Raw genomic sequence first — 19,033 nt, forward strand, 5'->3', positions numbered from 1 at the left:
TCACAAACTTCAAGTAAATTGGAGGCAGTGATTTAATGACACCAATAATCCCAACTCTGTTAGGACTCACAAATCCCAAGTCACTGAGTATCTTAGCAAGCCCCGTCATGGCGAGCATGTGCTCACTAACGGAGCTGCCTTCTTCCATCATACGGTGAAGAAATGTTTCGATGCTTCATAGCATTCCACTGCCGCATGAGTCTCGAATATAGCTTTCAGCTCATTCATCAACTCATGAGGATCATGGTGCTCAAAACGTTTTTGAAGATCGGATTCCAGATCGCACGGGATGGCACACTCGAACTTGAGAGTACCGAGTTTTCCGAGTCGCGTAAACAGCTTTTACTTCATCGGATTCATCTTCTGCAGGAGGGTCACCTAGCGGTGCATCAAGCACAAATTGCAGATTTCCGCCAGAGAGGAAGATCCTCACATGACGGAACCAGTCGGTGAAGTTGCTACCGTTGCTCTTAAGTTTCTCTTTCTCTAGGAACTGATTAAAATTGATTGGGGACGCCATCTCTACAACATATATTTGCAATAGTTTAGACTAAGTTTATGACAAATTGAGTTCAAATTTTAATTCAACATAATTAAAAACCTAAGTGAACTCCCACTCAAAACAATATCCCTCGCATTGTCTTAGTGATCACACGAACCAAATCCACCGCACCTAAACCCGATCATCACGAGAAAAGGTGTGATTTCAATGGCGAACACTCAAAGTGTTCATCATATCAACCATATGATTCATGCTCTACCTTTCGGTATCACGTGTTCCGAGACCATGTCTGTACATGCTAGGCTCGTCAAGGCCACCTTAGTATCCGCATGTGCAAAACTGTCTTGCACCCGTTATATGTACTTATTGAATCTATCACACCCGATCATCACGAGGTGCTTCAAACGACAAGACTTGGCAACGGTGCTACTAAGGATGAACACTTTATTATCTTGAGATTTTAGTGAGGGATCATCTTATAATGCTACCGTCGCGATCTAAGCAAAATAAGATGCATAAAAAGGATTAACATCACATGCAGTTCATATGTGATATGATATGGCCCTTTTGTTCTTGCGCCTTTGATCTTCATCTCCAAAGCACGGATATGATCTCCATCATCTTCGGGCATGATCTCCATCATCGTCGGCGTAGCGTCAAGGTCAATGGCGCCGTCTTCATGATTGTCCTCCATGTAGCAACTATTACAACTACTTTGAAATACTACTCAACATGAAATTTAAAGACAACCATAAGGCTCCTGCCGGTTGCCACAATACAATAATGATCATCTCATACATATTCATCATCACATTATGGCCATATCACATCACCAAACCCTGCAAAAACAAGTTAGACGTCTCTAATTTGGTTTGCATATTTTACGTGGTTTAGGGTTTTCGAGAGAGATCTAATCTACCTACGAACATGAACCACAACGTTGATACTAATGTTTTCAATAGAAGAGTAAATTGAATCTTTACTATAGTAGGAGAGACAGACACCCGCAAAGCCTCTTATGCAATACAAGTTGCATGTCGAACGAGGAACAAGTCTCATGAACGCGGTCATGTAAAGTTAGTCCGAGCCGCTTCATCCCACTATGCCATAAAGATGCAAAGTACTCAAACTAAAGATAATAAGAGCATCAACGCCCACAAACCATTGTGTTCTACTCGTGCAACCATCTATGCATAGACACGGCTCTGATACCACTGTAGGATAACGTTGCATAGAAAACAAAAATTTTCCTACGGCGAACACGCAATCCAAGCCAAGATGCAATCTAGAAGAGGGTAGAAACGAGGGGGTATCGAGTCTCACCCTTGAAGAGATTCCAAAGCCTACAAGATGAGGCTCTTGTTGCTGCGGTAGACGATCACTTGCCGCTTGCAAAAGCGCGTAGAAGATCTTGATCACGATCGGTTCCGGCGCCACGAACGGGCAGCACCTCCGTACTCGGTCACACGTTCGGTTGTTGATGAAGACGACGTCCACCTCCCCGTTCCAGCGGGCAGCGGAAGTAGTAGCTCCTCTTGAATCCGACGACACGACGGCGTGGTGTCGGTGGCGGTGTAGAAGCCCGGCGGAGCTTCGCTAAGCAATGCGGGCAATATGGAGTGGAGGAGCTTGGCTAGGGTTTGGGAGGGGGTGGCCGGCCACTCTATGGGGGGCGGCCAGCTTATGGTCTTGGGGTGGCCGGCCCCCTCCCTTGGCCCCTCATTATATAGGTGGATCCCAAGTGTTGGTGTCCAAGTCTTCGAATAAGACCCGAAACCAAAACCTTCCATAGGAGGGGGAAACCTAGCCCAACTAGGACTCCCACCCAAAGGTGGGATTCCCACCTCCCATGTGGGGGGTGGCCGGCCCCCTATGGTGGAGTCCACTTGGGACTCCACCCCATCTAGGGCTGGCCGGCCATGGAGGTGGAGTCCCTTGTGGACTCCACCTTCCTTGGTGGTTTCTTCCGGACTTTTCTAGAACCTTCTAGAACCTTCCATAGAACCTTCCGCGACATTTTATTTCACATAAAATGACATCCTATATATGAATCTTATTCTCCGGACCATTCCGGAACTCCTCGTGATGTCCGGGATCTCATCCGGGACTCCGAACAAATATTCGAACTCCATTCCATAATTCAAGTGCTACCATTTCAACATCCAACTTTAAGTGTGTCACCCTACGGTTCGAGAACTATGCGGACATGGTTGAGTACTCACTCCGACCAATAACCAATAGCGGGATCTGGAGATCCATAATGGCTCCCACATATTCAACGATGACTTTAGTGATCGAATGAACCATACACATATATTACCAATTCCCTTTGTCTCGCGATATTTTACTTGTCCGAGGTTTGATCTTCGGTATCACTCTATACCTTGTTCAACCTCGTCTCCTGACAAGTACTCTTTACTCGTACCGTGGTATGTGGTCTCTTATGAACTCATTCATATGCTTGCAAGACATTAGACGACATTCCACCGAGAGGGCCCAGAGTATATCTATCCGTCATCGGGATGGACAAATCCCACTGTTGATCCATATGCCTCAACTCATACTTTCCGGATACTTAATCCCACCTTTATAGCCACCCATTTACGCAGTGGTGTTTGGTGTAATCAAAGTACCTTTCCGGTATAAGTGATTTACATGATCTCATGGTCATAAGGACTAGGTAACTATGTATCGAAAGCTTATAGCAAATAACTTAATGACGAGATCTTATGCTACGCTTAATTGGGTGTGTCCATTATATCATTCACACAATGACATAACCTTGTTATTAATAACATCCAATGTTCATGATTATGAAACTAATCATCCATTAATCAACAAGCTAGTTTAAGAGGCATACTAGGGACTTCTTGTTTGTCTACATATCACACATGTACTAATGTTTCGGTTAATACAATTCTAGCATGATATATAAACATTTATCATAAACATAAAGATATAAATAATAACCACTTTATTATTGCCTCTAGGGCATATCTCCTTCAGACCGAGCATCGAAGACAAACTTCTGCATGAAAGTTTGGTTGCAGTATACCATGCATGACATGCCCGGGTACGCCCTAACATGCGGATGGTGTACAGCTGGTAAATGGCCATGCCCAGTGTGCAAGCATCGACTTGAGTTCCTTTGGCTAAATAAGGGTCGCAAGTATGTTGCGTTTGACACGAATCGGCAGTACCTCAAACGGAGGCATCCGTTCAGAGAAGACAAAAAGAACTTCAAGAAAGGCAAAGTTGTGCATGAAGTAACAGAGGTGCCAAAGTTCGATGGTATAGCTGTTGATGCCGAGCTACGTGCTCTCGTGCCAGCGGCATCGGAAGCTGGCCATCAATTTGAGGGATATGGTGTAACGCACAACTGGACTCACGAGGCAGCCTTAACGAAGCTCGAGTATTACAAGGACCTCGAACTTCCCCATAACATCGATGTGATGCACACCGTAAAGAATGTCGCGGAGTCCTTATTTCACACGTGCCTAAACATTCCCGGGAAGTCAAAGGATAATGTCAAGGCTAGAGTCGATGTTGAGAAGCTCTGTGATAGGAAGAAATTACACATGCAACGTCCTACTGGCCGTCGAAAGAATTGGTTCAAGCCGCACGCCGACTTCTGCCTTGATTCCATCCAAAAGAAGGAGGCATTCAAGTGGCTAAAATACGTTGTGATGTTCCCTGATGGTTATTGTTCGAATATGAGCAAGGGAGTCAATCTTTCGACGGGAAAAGTCACCGGGCTCAAGAGTCACGACTATCATATATGGATTGAGCGGCTGATGCCGGTGATGCTTCGAGGGTATCTCCCCGAGAAAATATGGCGAGTGCTCGCGGAGTTGAGCCATTTCTTCCGCATGCTCTGTGCTAAGCAGATATGTCCTAAGGTTATTGAGAAGCTGCAAATTCAAGTGCCGGAGTTGCTATGCAATTTGGAGATGATCTTTCCGCCAGGCTTCTTTACTCCGATGGCACATCTCATTGTGCACCTCGCAAACGAGGCACTATTGGGTGGCCCAGTGCAGTTTCGGTGGCAGTTTTGTATTGAGAGAGAGTTCAAGTATATTCGGAAGATAACTGGAAACAAAGCCAAGATTGAAGCATGCATAGCTGAGGCAACGTGCCTTCGGGAGATGGCAGATGCCGCAACAACGTACTATCCTGATGAAGTTCCCACTCTGCATAACCCGGTCTCTCGTTACAATGTCGACGTGCCCATGAATGACCCCAAGCTTCAACTATTCCAATGTCCCGGTGGCAAGGCTGGTAAAGGACAAAAATATAGATTGGAGAGGGAAGAGAAGGATTGCATAATGCTCTATGTGCTTATGAACATGAAGGAAGTGGTGGGGGGGACGACGACGATGGCGGTCACGATTTCATTAGGTAACATGGTGTAATGCTTATTGTATCTAGTTTCGATCACCTACACTCAACTCGGTCTAATGCTTATTGTATCCTTTCAGCGAATTCACGGATGAACAGTGGTGGCTTCCGCGCGATCCCACAGGCGCGGAGTTGGAGACTCTACTGAAAGAGGGTGCTCCCGAAGTAAAAATAAACTTTGTGTCTTGGTTCATGAAAAAAGTAGTGTCTAAGCTGTCCCTCTTACCTACCAATATGTGACTTGTCCCTGTTATTCCACGTAACTAATGCACACAACAAATTTGAACCGTGATTGTAGGGAGCTGATGCAAACGTTGAGATGACAGATGAGTTGAGATGTGTTTCCCAAGGTTGTAACCGTGACGTCATGAAGTATGAGAAGTATGACGTGAATGGGTTTCGATTCCATACAGAGACACACCAGAAGGGCCGGGCGAATCCAAAAACGATAAATACTGGTGTCTTCACTAAAGGATCCGATACCTTTGATTACTACGGGAGGTTAGAGAATGTATACGAGCTGACCTTCAATCGTACAAACAAACAACTCAATCTCGTTGTGTTCAAGTGTCATTGGTTCGACCCAAGAGGTGGACAGAGAATTACCAAGTCCATTGGGTTAGTTGAAGTTAAGCCTTCCACCACCTATACCGGAGCCGATGTCTATATTGTTGCTCACCAAGCCAAGCAAGTTTATTATTTGCCGTACCCATGCCAGAAAGCGGCCCTCAACGGCTGGGAAGTCGTGTTCCAGGTATCGCCACATGGTAACCTACCGATTCCCTCCGAGGACGATTACAACAACATTGACCCTGTAACATACGAGGGAATTTTCTATCAAGAGGAAGAGGACTTCGGGCACTTTGAGTTAGAATGTGTTCTTGAAGAGGACCTCAGGAATGATGCAGAAACTCGTGGTGAGTCAGTGGTGGATCTAAAGGACATAGATATGCTCGAGAAGTTACAAGTGGAAGATGATAGCGATGATGAGCCTCCACCCGTCTATCAAAATCCAACTTACTACTCAAAAGATAGTGATAGTGATAGTGGCAAGGAGAAACAAAATGAGATTGACGATGAGATTGATGACGGCTGGTGAGGGTCTTTTATGTGTTTATATTTCAACATGCTTCTTATTTGTTTAGTATCTTTATGCTTAGTATTTATATTTTTTTCAACATGCTTCTTTATTGTTTAGTATCTTTATGCTTATTATTTATATATTTTTGAACATGCTTCTTAATTGTTTAGTGTCTTTATGCTTACTATTTATATATTTTTCAACATGCTTCTTAATTGTTTTCTCTTTCTCAATGCAGGTGATTGAACAATATGAGCGGCGGCAAGGAGGACTCGTCGAGCTTGCTTAAGAAGATGCAACAACGCAAGAACAATGTTAGAAGGAGTGAGAGGGAACCGCGTCGCAATCCGCGTTACGAGGACTTTGCGGTAGGAGGAGGAGGACGAGGACGAGGACGAGGACGGGGACGAGGTGGTGGAGCTGGAGGTGGCTTGGGAGGAGGTGGAGGTGGAGGTGGAGGTGGAGGTGGAGGTGGAGGTGGCTGGGGAGGACCGGACTTTGAGCCACCACCCTCGGCTTCAGGCGACGTTGCTTCCGGGTTCTTTTTGGAGGGGACGTCTAGAGAGGAGGCGGAGACGGAGTCTAGAGCCGAGGAGGACTCTAGCCGCGGGTTTGAGACTCCGGAGGAGGATGGGCGGCCGAAGGCACTGAAGATTCGTGGGGAAGCGAGAGTCCCCGACGAGAGGAAGGAGCCTAAGACCCATGAGGCGAAGACCCTTATAATTCCTGCTGGCCCTGAGTAAGTGTACTAATTTGGCAATTTCGATTTTCATGTACTAATGTTTGATTTTCATGTGCTAATGTTTGATTTTCATGTGCAGCAATTGGATATTTCCTCCGGGGGTCAAGGGGCGCCTGCCTAGCAGCATGATTGGAGCTTTGCTTAGGAAGTTCTGGCCGGGCAAGTACTATCCCCTCGGCACTGTCCCAGCTGGCGAGAAGAAGCTAGCCACTACTTGGACGGACTACGAGAGTGCCCCTGGCGTAGGCTTCCCGACGGCTGCTGAGGCCGTGATGAGAAAGTTTTGGGTAAGACATATTTTCTCGAGCTTCGTTCATATTTGATGACCCCAATGTTCTAACTCATGAATCTCACAATTGTTTTTTGCATGATTGAAGTGTTTTTATCGTGTGGCGCCCGAGGTTGAGGAGGCGGCCGCGAACAGGACTTTGCGGGCGACTTGTGAGAGGTTGACACCGCAGGTGTGGTACAACCAAAGGATCACGTCCGCGGGTCACTTCTGGGCAGAGAGAGGCGAGAGGGTCCATAAGCCGGACATTGTCGGTAAGAATGCTAAGGCCGAGTACGAGATGACGGTGGAGGACTACATGTCGGTGAGTAAAATGTCAATGAGATTCTACATTGCTACTAAGTTGCGATTGCATTAGATTGAGTTGAGTATTGCATTTTCAGGTTATCCCCGATTGGGCCGAGCCGCATGCCGAGGCATGGGAGGAGATGGTTAGGACGAGGTGGCTCAAGATGGACGAGGACTTTGCAGCCGTGGCGAGGCGGAACGCGGAGAACCGAGGCGACGGTGGCACACACTGTGGGGGAAACCTCAGCTACGAGCGCTACAAGGGGAAGACGGTATGTATACATTTTATTTTCCTTCAGGTTCAAAGTTGGTACTCACAACATTTCCTTTCGCGATGCAGAGGGCCGCGTTAGGACCCGAGGAGGAGATGTCTGACCTCGAGATATACAACAAGATGCGGCTTAAGAAGCCCGATCTCTCGCAGCCTCAGCCCTCGCTCCCTGAGTACTTCGGCACCTACGCCGAGGACGTCGAGAACTACTGCGAGATGGTGAGGCATCGTCACCCGGAGGTGGATGACCCCATGAGCGCGGAGGTCGACGAGGAGTCGTTGGTCCTGTCGTCCGGAGGGTTGCCGCATGGCCGTCTCGCCATGCTGAACAAGGCCGTCAAGCATACCCTCACCACGACCTTCACGCGTCTCAAGGCGGGACTCACCAAGGACAGCCCCCCTCTCCCGCCTCGTCGCCGGGCTCGGCAACAACCCGCATACGACGTAAGTTTCCCTCATTTCCATCCTCTTTCCGACTTTCGTTCATACATTGCTAAGTGCTAACGAGACATGAATTTGTGAAATTGTAGCCTGACTTCGAGGCGGCCTACGTGGCCGCTCATCAAGAATATCAGGTGGCCTTCAACCAGCACCAGCAGCAGTTCATGGAGTACATGGCATATATACATGTAAGTTCCAACCTTTGTTTTCGCAAATGATGACAAGTCCCACTTTCCCCTAGTTTGATGCTTCATTTCTGCAAAGACTGACATGTAAACTATCTTGCAGGCGTCGTTTGTGGCCAATCAAACTGGACAGACAGCGGATTTAGGGCCGATGCCTCCCTTTCCGGGGCCGGCGCCAAACATGCCATCGAAGGAAAATTTCGCTGCGGAGTACTATGGGAGAACAACGGTAAGTTCTTCGCCAAACCGAATACTACGGCTTTCCTTTGCCTCGCAAATTGCTAACATCTCGGGAACATGTGTGTAGGGAACGGGATGTTCCGGAAACCAGGGTGGTGGGAGGGACATGACACCGGTTCATCATGGTGGTCCTTCTCCCGGTGCTACACCCGGTACTTCTCCCGGTACTTCTCCCGGTCCTTCTCCCGGTGGTTCTTCCGCAGCTTCTACCGGAAGGAATCGGCCGGTGTTTAGCGGCGACGAGCTCCTCTAGTAGTCCCATGTATCTTATGCACACTATGGCACCATGTATGCACACTATGGCACCATGTATGCACATTATGGCACTATGTATCCACTATGACACTATGTATGCACTTCATGTTATGTGTATTTGCACTTCATGCGAAGTTCCTGTGAATTTTATGTGAATTTTATGTGCTTTTATTATCTGCCAAATCTGGAAAACAGCAAAAAAACCAAAAAAAATGACCAAATGGTCCAAGCTACGCCGACGGCTTCCCCCTCGGGGTAGCGTCGACATGGACCAAATGGTCCAAGCTACGCCGACGGCTTCCCCCTCGGGGTAGCTTGCGCCAGGCGAGCCAGGAGATGCCGCGTGGCATGATGTGCCGACGGGGCGGCGCTCGGCGTAGACGCGCGCCAGGCGAGCCAGGAGACGCCGCGTGGCGCGCTATGCCGACGGGGCGGCGCTCGGCGTAGACGCGCGCCAGGCGAGCCAGGAGACGCCGCGTGGCGCGCTATGCCGACGGGGCGGCGCTCGGCGTAGAGGCGGCGTAGATGCCACCAGGGAAGCCACGGGCACGCCACGTGGTGCGCTATGCCGACGGTGTGCCCCTCGGCGTAGCACAAACGGCCGTTAGACGGACGGCTCCGGTCACTGTGCTACGCCGAGCGCCGCTACGCCGACGGGTGGCGCCAGCCGTCGGCCCTCTGCGGCTACGCCGACGGCGACGTGTACGCCGAGGGTCACCTGTGCTCTGCCGAGGCCGACCTTCCCCGAGGAGATACGCCGAGGGGCACCGTCGGCGTACCGTGTGCCGAGGGCAACGCTGTGCTACGCCGAGGGCCGGCGGCCGTCGGCATATCCCCTGATTCCTGTAGTGATTGTAATACGATAGCACTAAAACATTTGCGTTGTAGGCATCTAGTGGAACCATTCATACTTTATTATCTTTGTTCCTCACAAGAAACTTCTTCGTCGTTTGTCGTATCTGCCTCTCAACTTCCTCACCGTCACTCCACCACCATGGCCCTGATTCGTGTTGCAAGTCTATGCCATATCCTTCCTCTCACCACGTGCTTGCATGCATGCAACCCTCACCAGCCCTAGAACAACACATTACCACCCTTTTCCTATACATCCGCTTTTAGAAACACCAACTCGGATAACCGTTGCGTTCTAGTGAAGTACTTTAATCCTCTATGGACGCCCTGCTGTCATTATTGGTTGTTGGAGCCATTGCTAGCTAGATTCCCTTCCTCTTGGGAACTCCTACTCTTATGTTTCTTCCCTTTCTTTCATCACCTCTGCGACTCATCTGCTTCCCATACATTGTACACTATGTTCGTACATGAAAATTCTTTCTGAAGATAATTAATTGCATGTAAGATAAAATATAACTATTGATGACACTATAAAGACTTTTTCCCCAAGAATGGAAAATCTTACAAAAAACAACAAAGGAAAATTTCTCCCAACCCTTAACCTATGCTCGTCCTCGAGCATAAAGCTGATAAAAAGTCATGGACTGTGGTGTCCTACCATTTAGTTTTTATATTAATGATCATTGATGTCAAAGTGTAGGACAAGTGTTAAGAGTAACAACAATTGCAAAACACAAGATATAAAGTTGGAGTTCACATACAAAAAAACATAAACACACAAGAAATTACACCGTAAGCATTGGTATCTAATGAGCAATGAAACAAGACCCATGCAAGTGTGTGCATATCATTACTTATTTTAATTGCCTATTAGTTGATCACAAGAATAATGTATGGTGCTAAAAATGTATTTTGGACTTAGAGGAAAAAGGTGTAGCTCATGTAAACAATGCATCATAGGCAATGTTGTCGGAATCATGATTTTGAATCGGATCGAAATCTCTATGGTAGGACCGCAAACCTTATGATCTTAATTTTTAGAATCATAAAATCTTAGATTCTATTTAGCAGAATCGTTAAATCATTCCACTCAATTTGGATCGTAGAATCGCATAGTATAATCACGATTCTGACAACTATGATCGTAGGTATGGAGTCCATTGCAGCATCTTAATTATTGGAATAAGGTTAAAGTCTATGTTGTTGACAAATTCATGGAGATGTTTCATGCCCCTGCGAAATGATTACCAGCACCATGGTATCATTGAAAAAAACTCTAATGCCTTATTGCCCCTTCGCACGAGTAGCCACACCATCTGTTTCCACCAATGACTATCCATACTTTCATGGCATGACAATCAACATTCAAACATTTCTGCAACACTTGAGGTTTTGAGTCCATTTGTTGAAAATTTCTCCTGTGACAACATGATACTTAAAAACATTCAAATTGTACAAAAAAATGTACAAAGTGTTACATTTTATTGGATATTGCATAACATTTGATATTGAAAATGTTAGAAGGACCTTAATGGACATACACAATGCGAAATATTTTAAAAGTCCGTCGCCCCTATGAAAGGCATTCCTTCTAGTATACTGTTTAGAATGAGCTAGACTAACTCCAAAAAGTATTTGTACGAATCAGGTAAAATGCATAATATATGGGAATTTCAATGAAATACTTTAACCTAGACGAATAATTTATTGCAAGGTCGACTTAGAAGAATAAGCACAATTTGTGTAGTGGAAATATAAGCACCCACGATCACTACATGGACCCCTCTCACTAATAGGCTCCTTTGGCGCGGACCCATCTACATGTAATAAGTTATATGTTTCTCATGTGGCAAAGAAATACATTACGTGACTGACAGATATTGAGAACAAGTTTCTACGTGTGTGGTTTCTATTTACTTCACATTTCTATCTTGTAAATTTTACCTTAAGTATGTGTATTCATTCCATGTCCATACAATACATGAATATGCATATGGTAAAACTATTTCTCCTACAATAATAATTGTCTTTTTTTAAAGGAAAACATCATGGCACTTTATTTATTTGGCAGCAAGGTTACATCATGTAAAATGAAAGGCAACATAAAATCTGGAGGGTCACCATCCCATTCGTTTGGGTATTGCTGAAAAGAAATGTTCTCAATATTGCTAGCTTTTGTGAAGCATTCAGCTAGGTTAGCTAGGAGAGCTGCATACGGGCCCAAAATTTTAGTCATGTCGTTGCGGGCATTGACCAACTCCTGTGAATCTGATTCCACTACTACATTCTTGCATCCCAAATGTTCAATGTATTCGAATCCCTTGAGGAGAGTCATAGCTTCAGCTACAACATTTGATAGAAGATGATCTAGAGGACAGTAGCGACCATCAACCACCTTCCCTCTGAAATTTCGCTTCACGGCACCAACTGCTCGATCTGATCCATCACTGAAAAAAGATGCATTTGTGTTTAGTTTATAATAGCCTCCTATTGATGTGTTCCAGGATGTTTCTTTGTGAACTGAATTCTTGCTTGCCGTACCATAGTTCATTATCAAAGCGTTTATTGCAAACTCCGTTCTCACTGGAGTTGCTACCACTGCCCCACTGACAAATTCTCGACGCTGCCACCAGATGTACCAACAGGTGATGTCAATGGATTCATGTAAGCCAAGTATACCTAAAACCGGCAATTTCTTTTATGGTTTACAAAGCAAGTGCTCCAGACCCCGAAAGATCCATGATCAAAGACTTCTCAATTATATCTTTTTAGCAGAGTGTTCACCAAACAGCTCTCGCTCGAATGTTTTCGGGTGCCAATTGACAAACTGGACATTGAGGTGGTACTTTGATGTGTCGGGCAGCTAGGATAGCTCTTCCCGGAACAGTACCATGCAATGCTTTCTAAACAATTTTTTAAAACTTTGCTTGGAACGGATAGGTTCCATAATCTTTCTCAAACCGGGTTTGGTCTCATTGTCCCCTGTCCGTCATTGCTTCCAACTCTTGAACCAAATTGATGATTCCACTCAATATGAGATACAATGCCCTGACATGTGGTACGTACTACAAATAATGGCGATCACTAACAAGAGAATTAACGAGATTTGGCAAGTAAAGTGCTTTTCCATCTTGTGCAAGGAGAGGCTAGGAAAAGCCAAGCTGGCAGCGGTATTTGGTTTGATTTGAGAGAGAGGCCCAGCCCATCTGATCTGCAGTGCGGGTACGTAGTATTTTATAGGGCTTGGCGACCCAAACCCAACCCAGAATCGATCATCGCCTATTCGCCCGGTTCCTCCTTGCGTACACCAGAACGACCAAAGAGCGGCAACGGCGGCGGCAAGCACGAAGTGCCCTCGCGATGGATTCACCGGGCGGCGAGGTGGAGGCAACGAGACTCCAGAAGTTGATGGAGGAGAGGAACAATCGTGTGCTTGTGGTGGAGGAGCAGAAGGAAAATGAGGAGAAGGAGAAGACGGCGGCAAGGGAAGAATTCTATGCAAAAGCTATGAAAGAGTTCCGGGAGTCGATTGAGGGAATGGGGGAACCCAAGGAACCCTACGAACAGTTTCGTGATCACTGGATGGAATTATGGGGCGAAGGCGGCCATTTTGGCGACTTCGAGGACAACAGTAAGTAGCCCTAGATACATACGTATTCTTGGATTTCATTCCCTTCCACCCTGATGATTTGCGATTGATTTGTTGGTCGATCGATGCAGCTGCTATGCCCCCCATGCGTTTCACCTTATGTGGCCCTCGCTCTGGCTGCACCATGGACACGCTGCAGTTCTTTTATGTCAAAGTTGCAAGTATTGACGACAGTCTACAGTGGCCACTCGATGTGTATGGGTTCGTTGCCGTACGTGATGTCTTAGATCGAAAACGCAACATGATTTTCTGCTGCGACAGAGACAACTGCCAAACTATCAACCAGCAGGTTCTAACTCACTCTCATCTTTTGTCAATAAATGTGATGAAATTCCTTTTGCTGGACTATGTTAATAGTTATCAAGTTATGACAAAGTATACCTATAATGCAGTGAATGCACATGTTTGTTAGAGTACACAATTATTAACAGAAAAACTGAGGGATCACTACGGGAAAAACTTTATTTGCCGTGCAACTATTTGCACGGCAAAGGGCCTTATATGCACGGCAAAGACCGCACGGTAAAGCAATCGACGGCAAACACTACGGGAAAAATATTTTTTACTGTGTTTGTCAACATTTGCCGTGTGTCAGATACCGTGGAACACGGTAAAAAGGACTTTGCCGTGTATGTTTGCGAGAAGGTACACGGCAAAGAAAATAACGCGGTAATAATAAGAAATGCACACGGCAAAGGTTTAGCACACGGCAAAGACACAAAAAAACACACGGCGAAGGAATTGCACACGGCAAAGAGATAAAAAACACACAGCAAAGAGTTGCACACGGCAAAGCAGTGAGACATGTGGCCCCGCTGGTCACATTTGACAGAGCAGTCACGGTCCCGTTTTATTTGATGTGTACCATAAAAATACACATGGCAAAAAGATGGCTTTGCCGTGTGTATTGTAAACACACACGGCAAAGATCTGCATTTTGATTGGTTAAAACCATAATCCCACGGATCTGCCTCTCCCACCGTTGGATCCTCCTAAATTCAACAGTCCACATTTCTCCTTTCTCTCTCCCCTCTCCCTTTTCCTCTCTCCTTATCCTCCGTCACGCTCAGGCCATGTGGGCAAAAAATCTTCTTTCTCTCTCTTTTCTTCCTAGACGTGAAGTTACAGGTCCTGCTGCTCCTGCTCGTGGCCAGAAAACCAATCTCATGCTGCTCCTGCTAAGATGAGATCCGGTGCCCCGACTGAGGCAGGGCACGGATGAACAGTACCGTGCCCTGCTGCCTTTTCTGCCCGTTGGATCAAGAACCGATGGCTGGATGAACGTGAACAGGCGCATGCTACAGGGGTCATCTACAGTGCGTATGCTACAGTATATTTGCTACAGTGCATCGTCCACAGTACCTACTACAGTGACATCCACAGTGCATGCTACAGTGCAAAATCTGGTCTATTCATTTTCGATCCAACGGCCAAGGCAGCAGGGCACGGTACTGTTCATCCGTGCCTGCCTTAGTCGGGCACCGGATCTCAGTCCGCTCCTGCTCTACCAGCGCATCCACACGACGGTGGCGGACGCGCGGGCGCGGCGGCCTGGTGCGGCGGGCGACACTCGCGGCGGCGGACGCGCGGCGCGCGGCGGCGGACGCGCGCGCGCGGCGGCCTGGCACAGCGGGCGGACGTGCGACGGACGCGTGCGGCGGCGTACGCGCCGGCGAACGAGCGCGCACAGCGGCCCCGCGCAGCGGCGGACATGCGGGGACGCGCGCGGCGACCTGACGTGGTGGCGTACACGCGGGGGACACGCGCAGCGATCTGACGCGGCGACGGACGCGCGGCGACCTGGCGCGGCGGCGGACACGCGGAGGCGACGGGCACACGGTGGCCTGGTGGGCCTCAGGAGGGAGTCCCCGGCGTCCTCAATGACGTGCGACAGCTCCGGCGACACGGCGGCGTCTCCGGCGAACTTTTTTTATAATTTCCAAATTATGCTTTGCCGTGTGTATTTTAAAACACTCGGCAAATTGTTTCTCCGTTAATCAGCTGGGAAACCGTTAACTTATTTTTTGCCGTGTTCTGGGCACAGAGGCACACAGCAAACCCTTCGCCGTGTTCCAACCAGCAATGCACACAGCAAAGGCCCTTTGCCGTGCCTATTTTTGCCGTGTGGCTTTTGCCGTGCGCCGAGACACGGCGAATGCTTCGCCGTGTTCCGAAATGCCTTTGCCGTGTATTTTTGGAACACGGCAAAACCTATTTTTCCCGTTGTGAAAGGCTTCTTTGCCGTGCGCCTCGCCAATGTTGCACGGCAAAGGTCTTTGCCGTGCGACGCCGCACGGCAAAGGTTGCTTCTTTGCCGTGTGCTAAATATGGTTTATCTAAAAAAAAGTTCCAAACTGATCGGTCTGGGATTCGAACCTAGGACGCAGAGTAGAGAAAGCGTGCAACCTTGCCACTGAGCTCGTTGCCGTGAATCAAATCTTTGCCGTGTGCTCGTGTCTGTGTTTGCCGTGGCCAAAATCTTTGCCGTGCGTTTTTCTACGTGCGCACGGCAAAGAAATCTTTGCCGTGCGGAAACACACGGCAAAGATTCAATGCACGGCAACTGCAGTTTTTCCCGTAGTGGATAACCAACAAGAAATGTTCTGCAGCATGGTATATACAACACTTCAGAACAAATAAATTGGCCGCAGAAGATTATAATCATGCTACGCTTGCTCAGAACTCAATGTGATTATCCATTCTCCACTGGTATTGTATCAGGGACTCATGGTGTCTCTTAAGTTTGATATCAAATCTTGAAGTATCAAACAGAACCACGCAACATGAGAATGTTTTACTTGCATGAACATTCTGAGACAGTATTTAGTATGATCATGTCCATTGATCATAAGAGTTATCTCTTACAACATGAATCAATAATCTTATCTCAAGCGACTAGAAAATACAACTACAATCGTTAGCATTTGACATGGCTTCCAATGTCAACATATCCAGCTCTGGAAAGTGGAATGCAACTTGACAATTTCGTTGTCCGGCTCATTATCAAAGATGCATCATGATGTAACTGCAAACATTCCTACTCCCTCTCTCACAGTTTATAAGGCACGCGCGTACCCTTAGGTCGCAAATTTGATCAAGTTAGCATTAGTTATATGTTATAAAAATTATATCATTAGAAAGTTCAGATGTTCTATTTTCTAATGATATAATTTTTGCATTATATAATTTAAATTATATAGGTTAAATTGGTGACCTAGGGGTACGCGCGCGCCTAATAAACTGTGAAGGAGGGAGTACTATTGGTTCAGCCAAATGTGCCCTACATAAGTGACAAGAATAAATACTACCTCTGTCTATAAATAGGCGTCTGAGATTTTTCTAAATCTAGATGTATCTCGGACATCTATTTATAGACGAAGGGAGTATTAGCAAGAAAAGGTGAGCCAGCCATCAATGCTACTGAAATTGAATTAACCAAAAATAGGAATGATGGTAGCTCATTAATAGGACTAATCTCATAACCATGTTGTTTTGGTTGCTAAGTTCTGCAGTTTATCTTCATTAGTTTATCTGATTCTGGATTTAAGATTTGGTCTCTTGACTTTGTCAAACTGCAATCAAGTTACTTTGACTTTGTTCTGCAATCTGGTTTCGGACTTCAATTTATTTATTTTATCTCTTGAACTTCGAATGCTTTACTCTGCAGTCTGGTCACTAAAAGGTGATGGTAAAAATCAATATAGCCCAAGCTGCAAGCGTGATAGGCCACTAGAAGTAACCTTAGAGGCTGTACCAAATTACCAATAATATGAGTATTTTGTTAGAGAAACCGAAAATCCACAAGGTCAAATAAAACAGAAATGTCAAAATAACCAAGGCACCAAAGATAATTGTCCATACTCTGTACGCATGAAAATCGAAGGTAGTCTCACCAACGGTTTAATAAAAGACCATCAGGGACCGGAGCCAGCTCATCTGAGTGCTAAAGATGGTTTGAAGGCCCTTGATTGTTAGTTCCATGATTATGGGGATCAACAAGTCTATGTTTTTGAAATAGATATATTGTTCCATGGGGCATCATCATGACCGAATGATGTCGATTGCAGCAATGCATTATCGGAGCTAGCACCCAACCTATGCAGCAACAAAAGAAAAGAAATATTATAACCAAAAGCTAGCATGCTTAAGTCTTAACACACCAAGTAGGGTGCGGGTTCAGGAGCTTACTAGTCTTTCTTGCTCAGAAGATCTGCTTGTGAAAGAACTTTTCTTGATGCGCTTAATAGCTGCATCAGTTCCTCTCTATTTTCCATGGTGTACGATTCCAAAATTCCAGAGACAAGTTCCCTCAGCTCCACCGGATCTTTATCCTATCTGTTAAATATTTCCTTTAACATCAAAGTTTACAGCTTTAAGAAAGTAAAGTGAGCATTGTTGCCATGTCAATGGTCATTCTGCTACTACCTCTGATCCAAATTAGTTGTCGCAGGTTCAGTGAAGCTATACAGATTTAGACAACATTTTGCCTATATCTGCGACGATTAATTTGGATCGAAGGGGGTAATATTTTTGCTCAATAATCGATGCCCAATGTTGGATCAAGACCGATAAGTAGTAAGCTCGGTGTTCAAAGGCAAAAAAAAAAAAAAAAAACTTGAGGCAATTGAGAGATCATAGTACATGAGATCATACATGGTAGTATTGCACTTCTGTTCCTTATCCAACGTAGAACATAAAAGATTGGTTACATTGCACTCAATTTTTTTGTTATTGATGAATCAAACGTTATTATTTACTATTATTGTTGCATGCAGGACCCGTATCTAGCACTCACAGGTCCTACCCGTGGTGTTGCTGTGTCAGGTGATCCTTGCTACTTTGAGGTTAAGTTGAAACTAAAGGGCACTGCTGAATCTGAGGATAAAGATTTTAGCCTTTTTGCTTCAACATACAGACCTTGTTGCCCCAAAAGAATGTTCACTAGCAAGCTTAGCACACTAGAGATGTCATTTCAGGAGCTTTTCAACTCTGTGGAGGCCACAATCAGTGTTGAAGTTACTGATGGGTCATGGCCAGATGGCTTTCGTGGTGAATTTAGTGCCAGCACAGATAATCCTCCTGACATGAAAGTCAATTTGCTGAAGTGTGTGGATGAAAAATTGCCTGCTGGTGCTGATGGCAAGATCCAGCTCACACGTAGGGTCGTCTCTGTTGAACTTGATGGATTTTTGAAGGTTTCCATCATTGCACACTGTGTTAATGTTAAACCTAAGATCTGTGAAGCGATTTTTGCACCTGAGCGTTGTGGTACAAGCTTTAATTCTGAGATTGAAGTTGGCTCATGTCGCATGAAAGTCACTGTCTGCTGGTCTCTTTTCGGTCTTGGGCCGTAACTTCAAGGCTGGTGGTGTTAATTGAGTCTCGACGTTTTAATTCCTTTGGTTGGTGTCTGTCACTTTTAATAAGTGCTATACTATGCCATACTAAGACATAGTACCTTCATTTTTGTATTGCTATATGTATGGACAAAGTTAGATTTTAAACGGTGTTGTGCCTCAAAATAATGTACACACATTATTCTGGGGAACAAGTTTTACCTCTATACTTTATGTACATACTTGCAATATACCTATGCTAAATCAAAATGTTTGACTCTTTTTTGCATCCATGTAATCGCATTTTATTAAATCTAGCTCCGCCACTGATAAGCGCTAGGGAGTTCTTTATTTATTTTCACTTTTTTTTGAAAAGGTATTTTCACATTTGCCATAAGGTAGTCGAGATGAAAGAGTGTTTCTGTTTTGAGTGCACTGCTCTTTTTTTTTTTTTAGAATGTTGAGTGTCTACTGTTATGTCTCGAGAGGGGCCAAGGACATGAA

General features: G+C 45.8%; 1 protein-coding gene across 1 annotated transcript; it reads left to right on the forward strand.

Moving 5' to 3' along the window:
• Positions 1 to 12,847: 12,847 nt before the first annotated feature.
• LOC127312764 (uncharacterized) lies at positions 12,848 to 18,696 on the forward strand. The gene is made up of 3 exons (XM_051343318.2): positions 12,848 to 13,175; positions 13,265 to 13,482; positions 17,969 to 18,696. The coding sequence occupies exons 1-3, from the start codon at positions 12,905 to 12,907 to the stop codon at positions 18,545 to 18,547; spliced, it is 1,068 nt and encodes a 355-aa protein (XP_051199278.1). The 5' UTR covers positions 12,848 to 12,904; the 3' UTR covers positions 18,548 to 18,696.
• The last annotated feature ends 337 nt before the right edge of the window (positions 18,697 to 19,033 follow it).

The sequence above is a fragment of the Lolium perenne genome, chromosome 7 (assembly GCF_019359855.2).
Source record: "Lolium perenne isolate Kyuss_39 chromosome 7, Kyuss_2.0, whole genome shotgun sequence".
NCBI classification, from domain to species: Eukaryota; Viridiplantae; Streptophyta; class Magnoliopsida; order Poales; family Poaceae; genus Lolium; species Lolium perenne.

Bases quoted from the DNA above. Each gene is read 5' to 3' on its own strand.
- LOC127312764 (XM_051343318.2), top strand. From the start codon at position 12,905: ATGGATTCACCGGGCGGCGAGGTGGAGGCAACGAGACTCCAGAAGTTG. The intron at 13,176-13,264 runs GTAAGTAGCCCT...CGATCGATGCAG, and splicing joins TGGCGACTTCGAGGACAACA to CTGCTATGCCCCCCATGCGT. The intron at 13,483-17,968 runs GTTCTAACTCAC...TGTTGCATGCAG, and splicing joins GCCAAACTATCAACCAGCAG to GACCCGTATCTAGCACTCAC.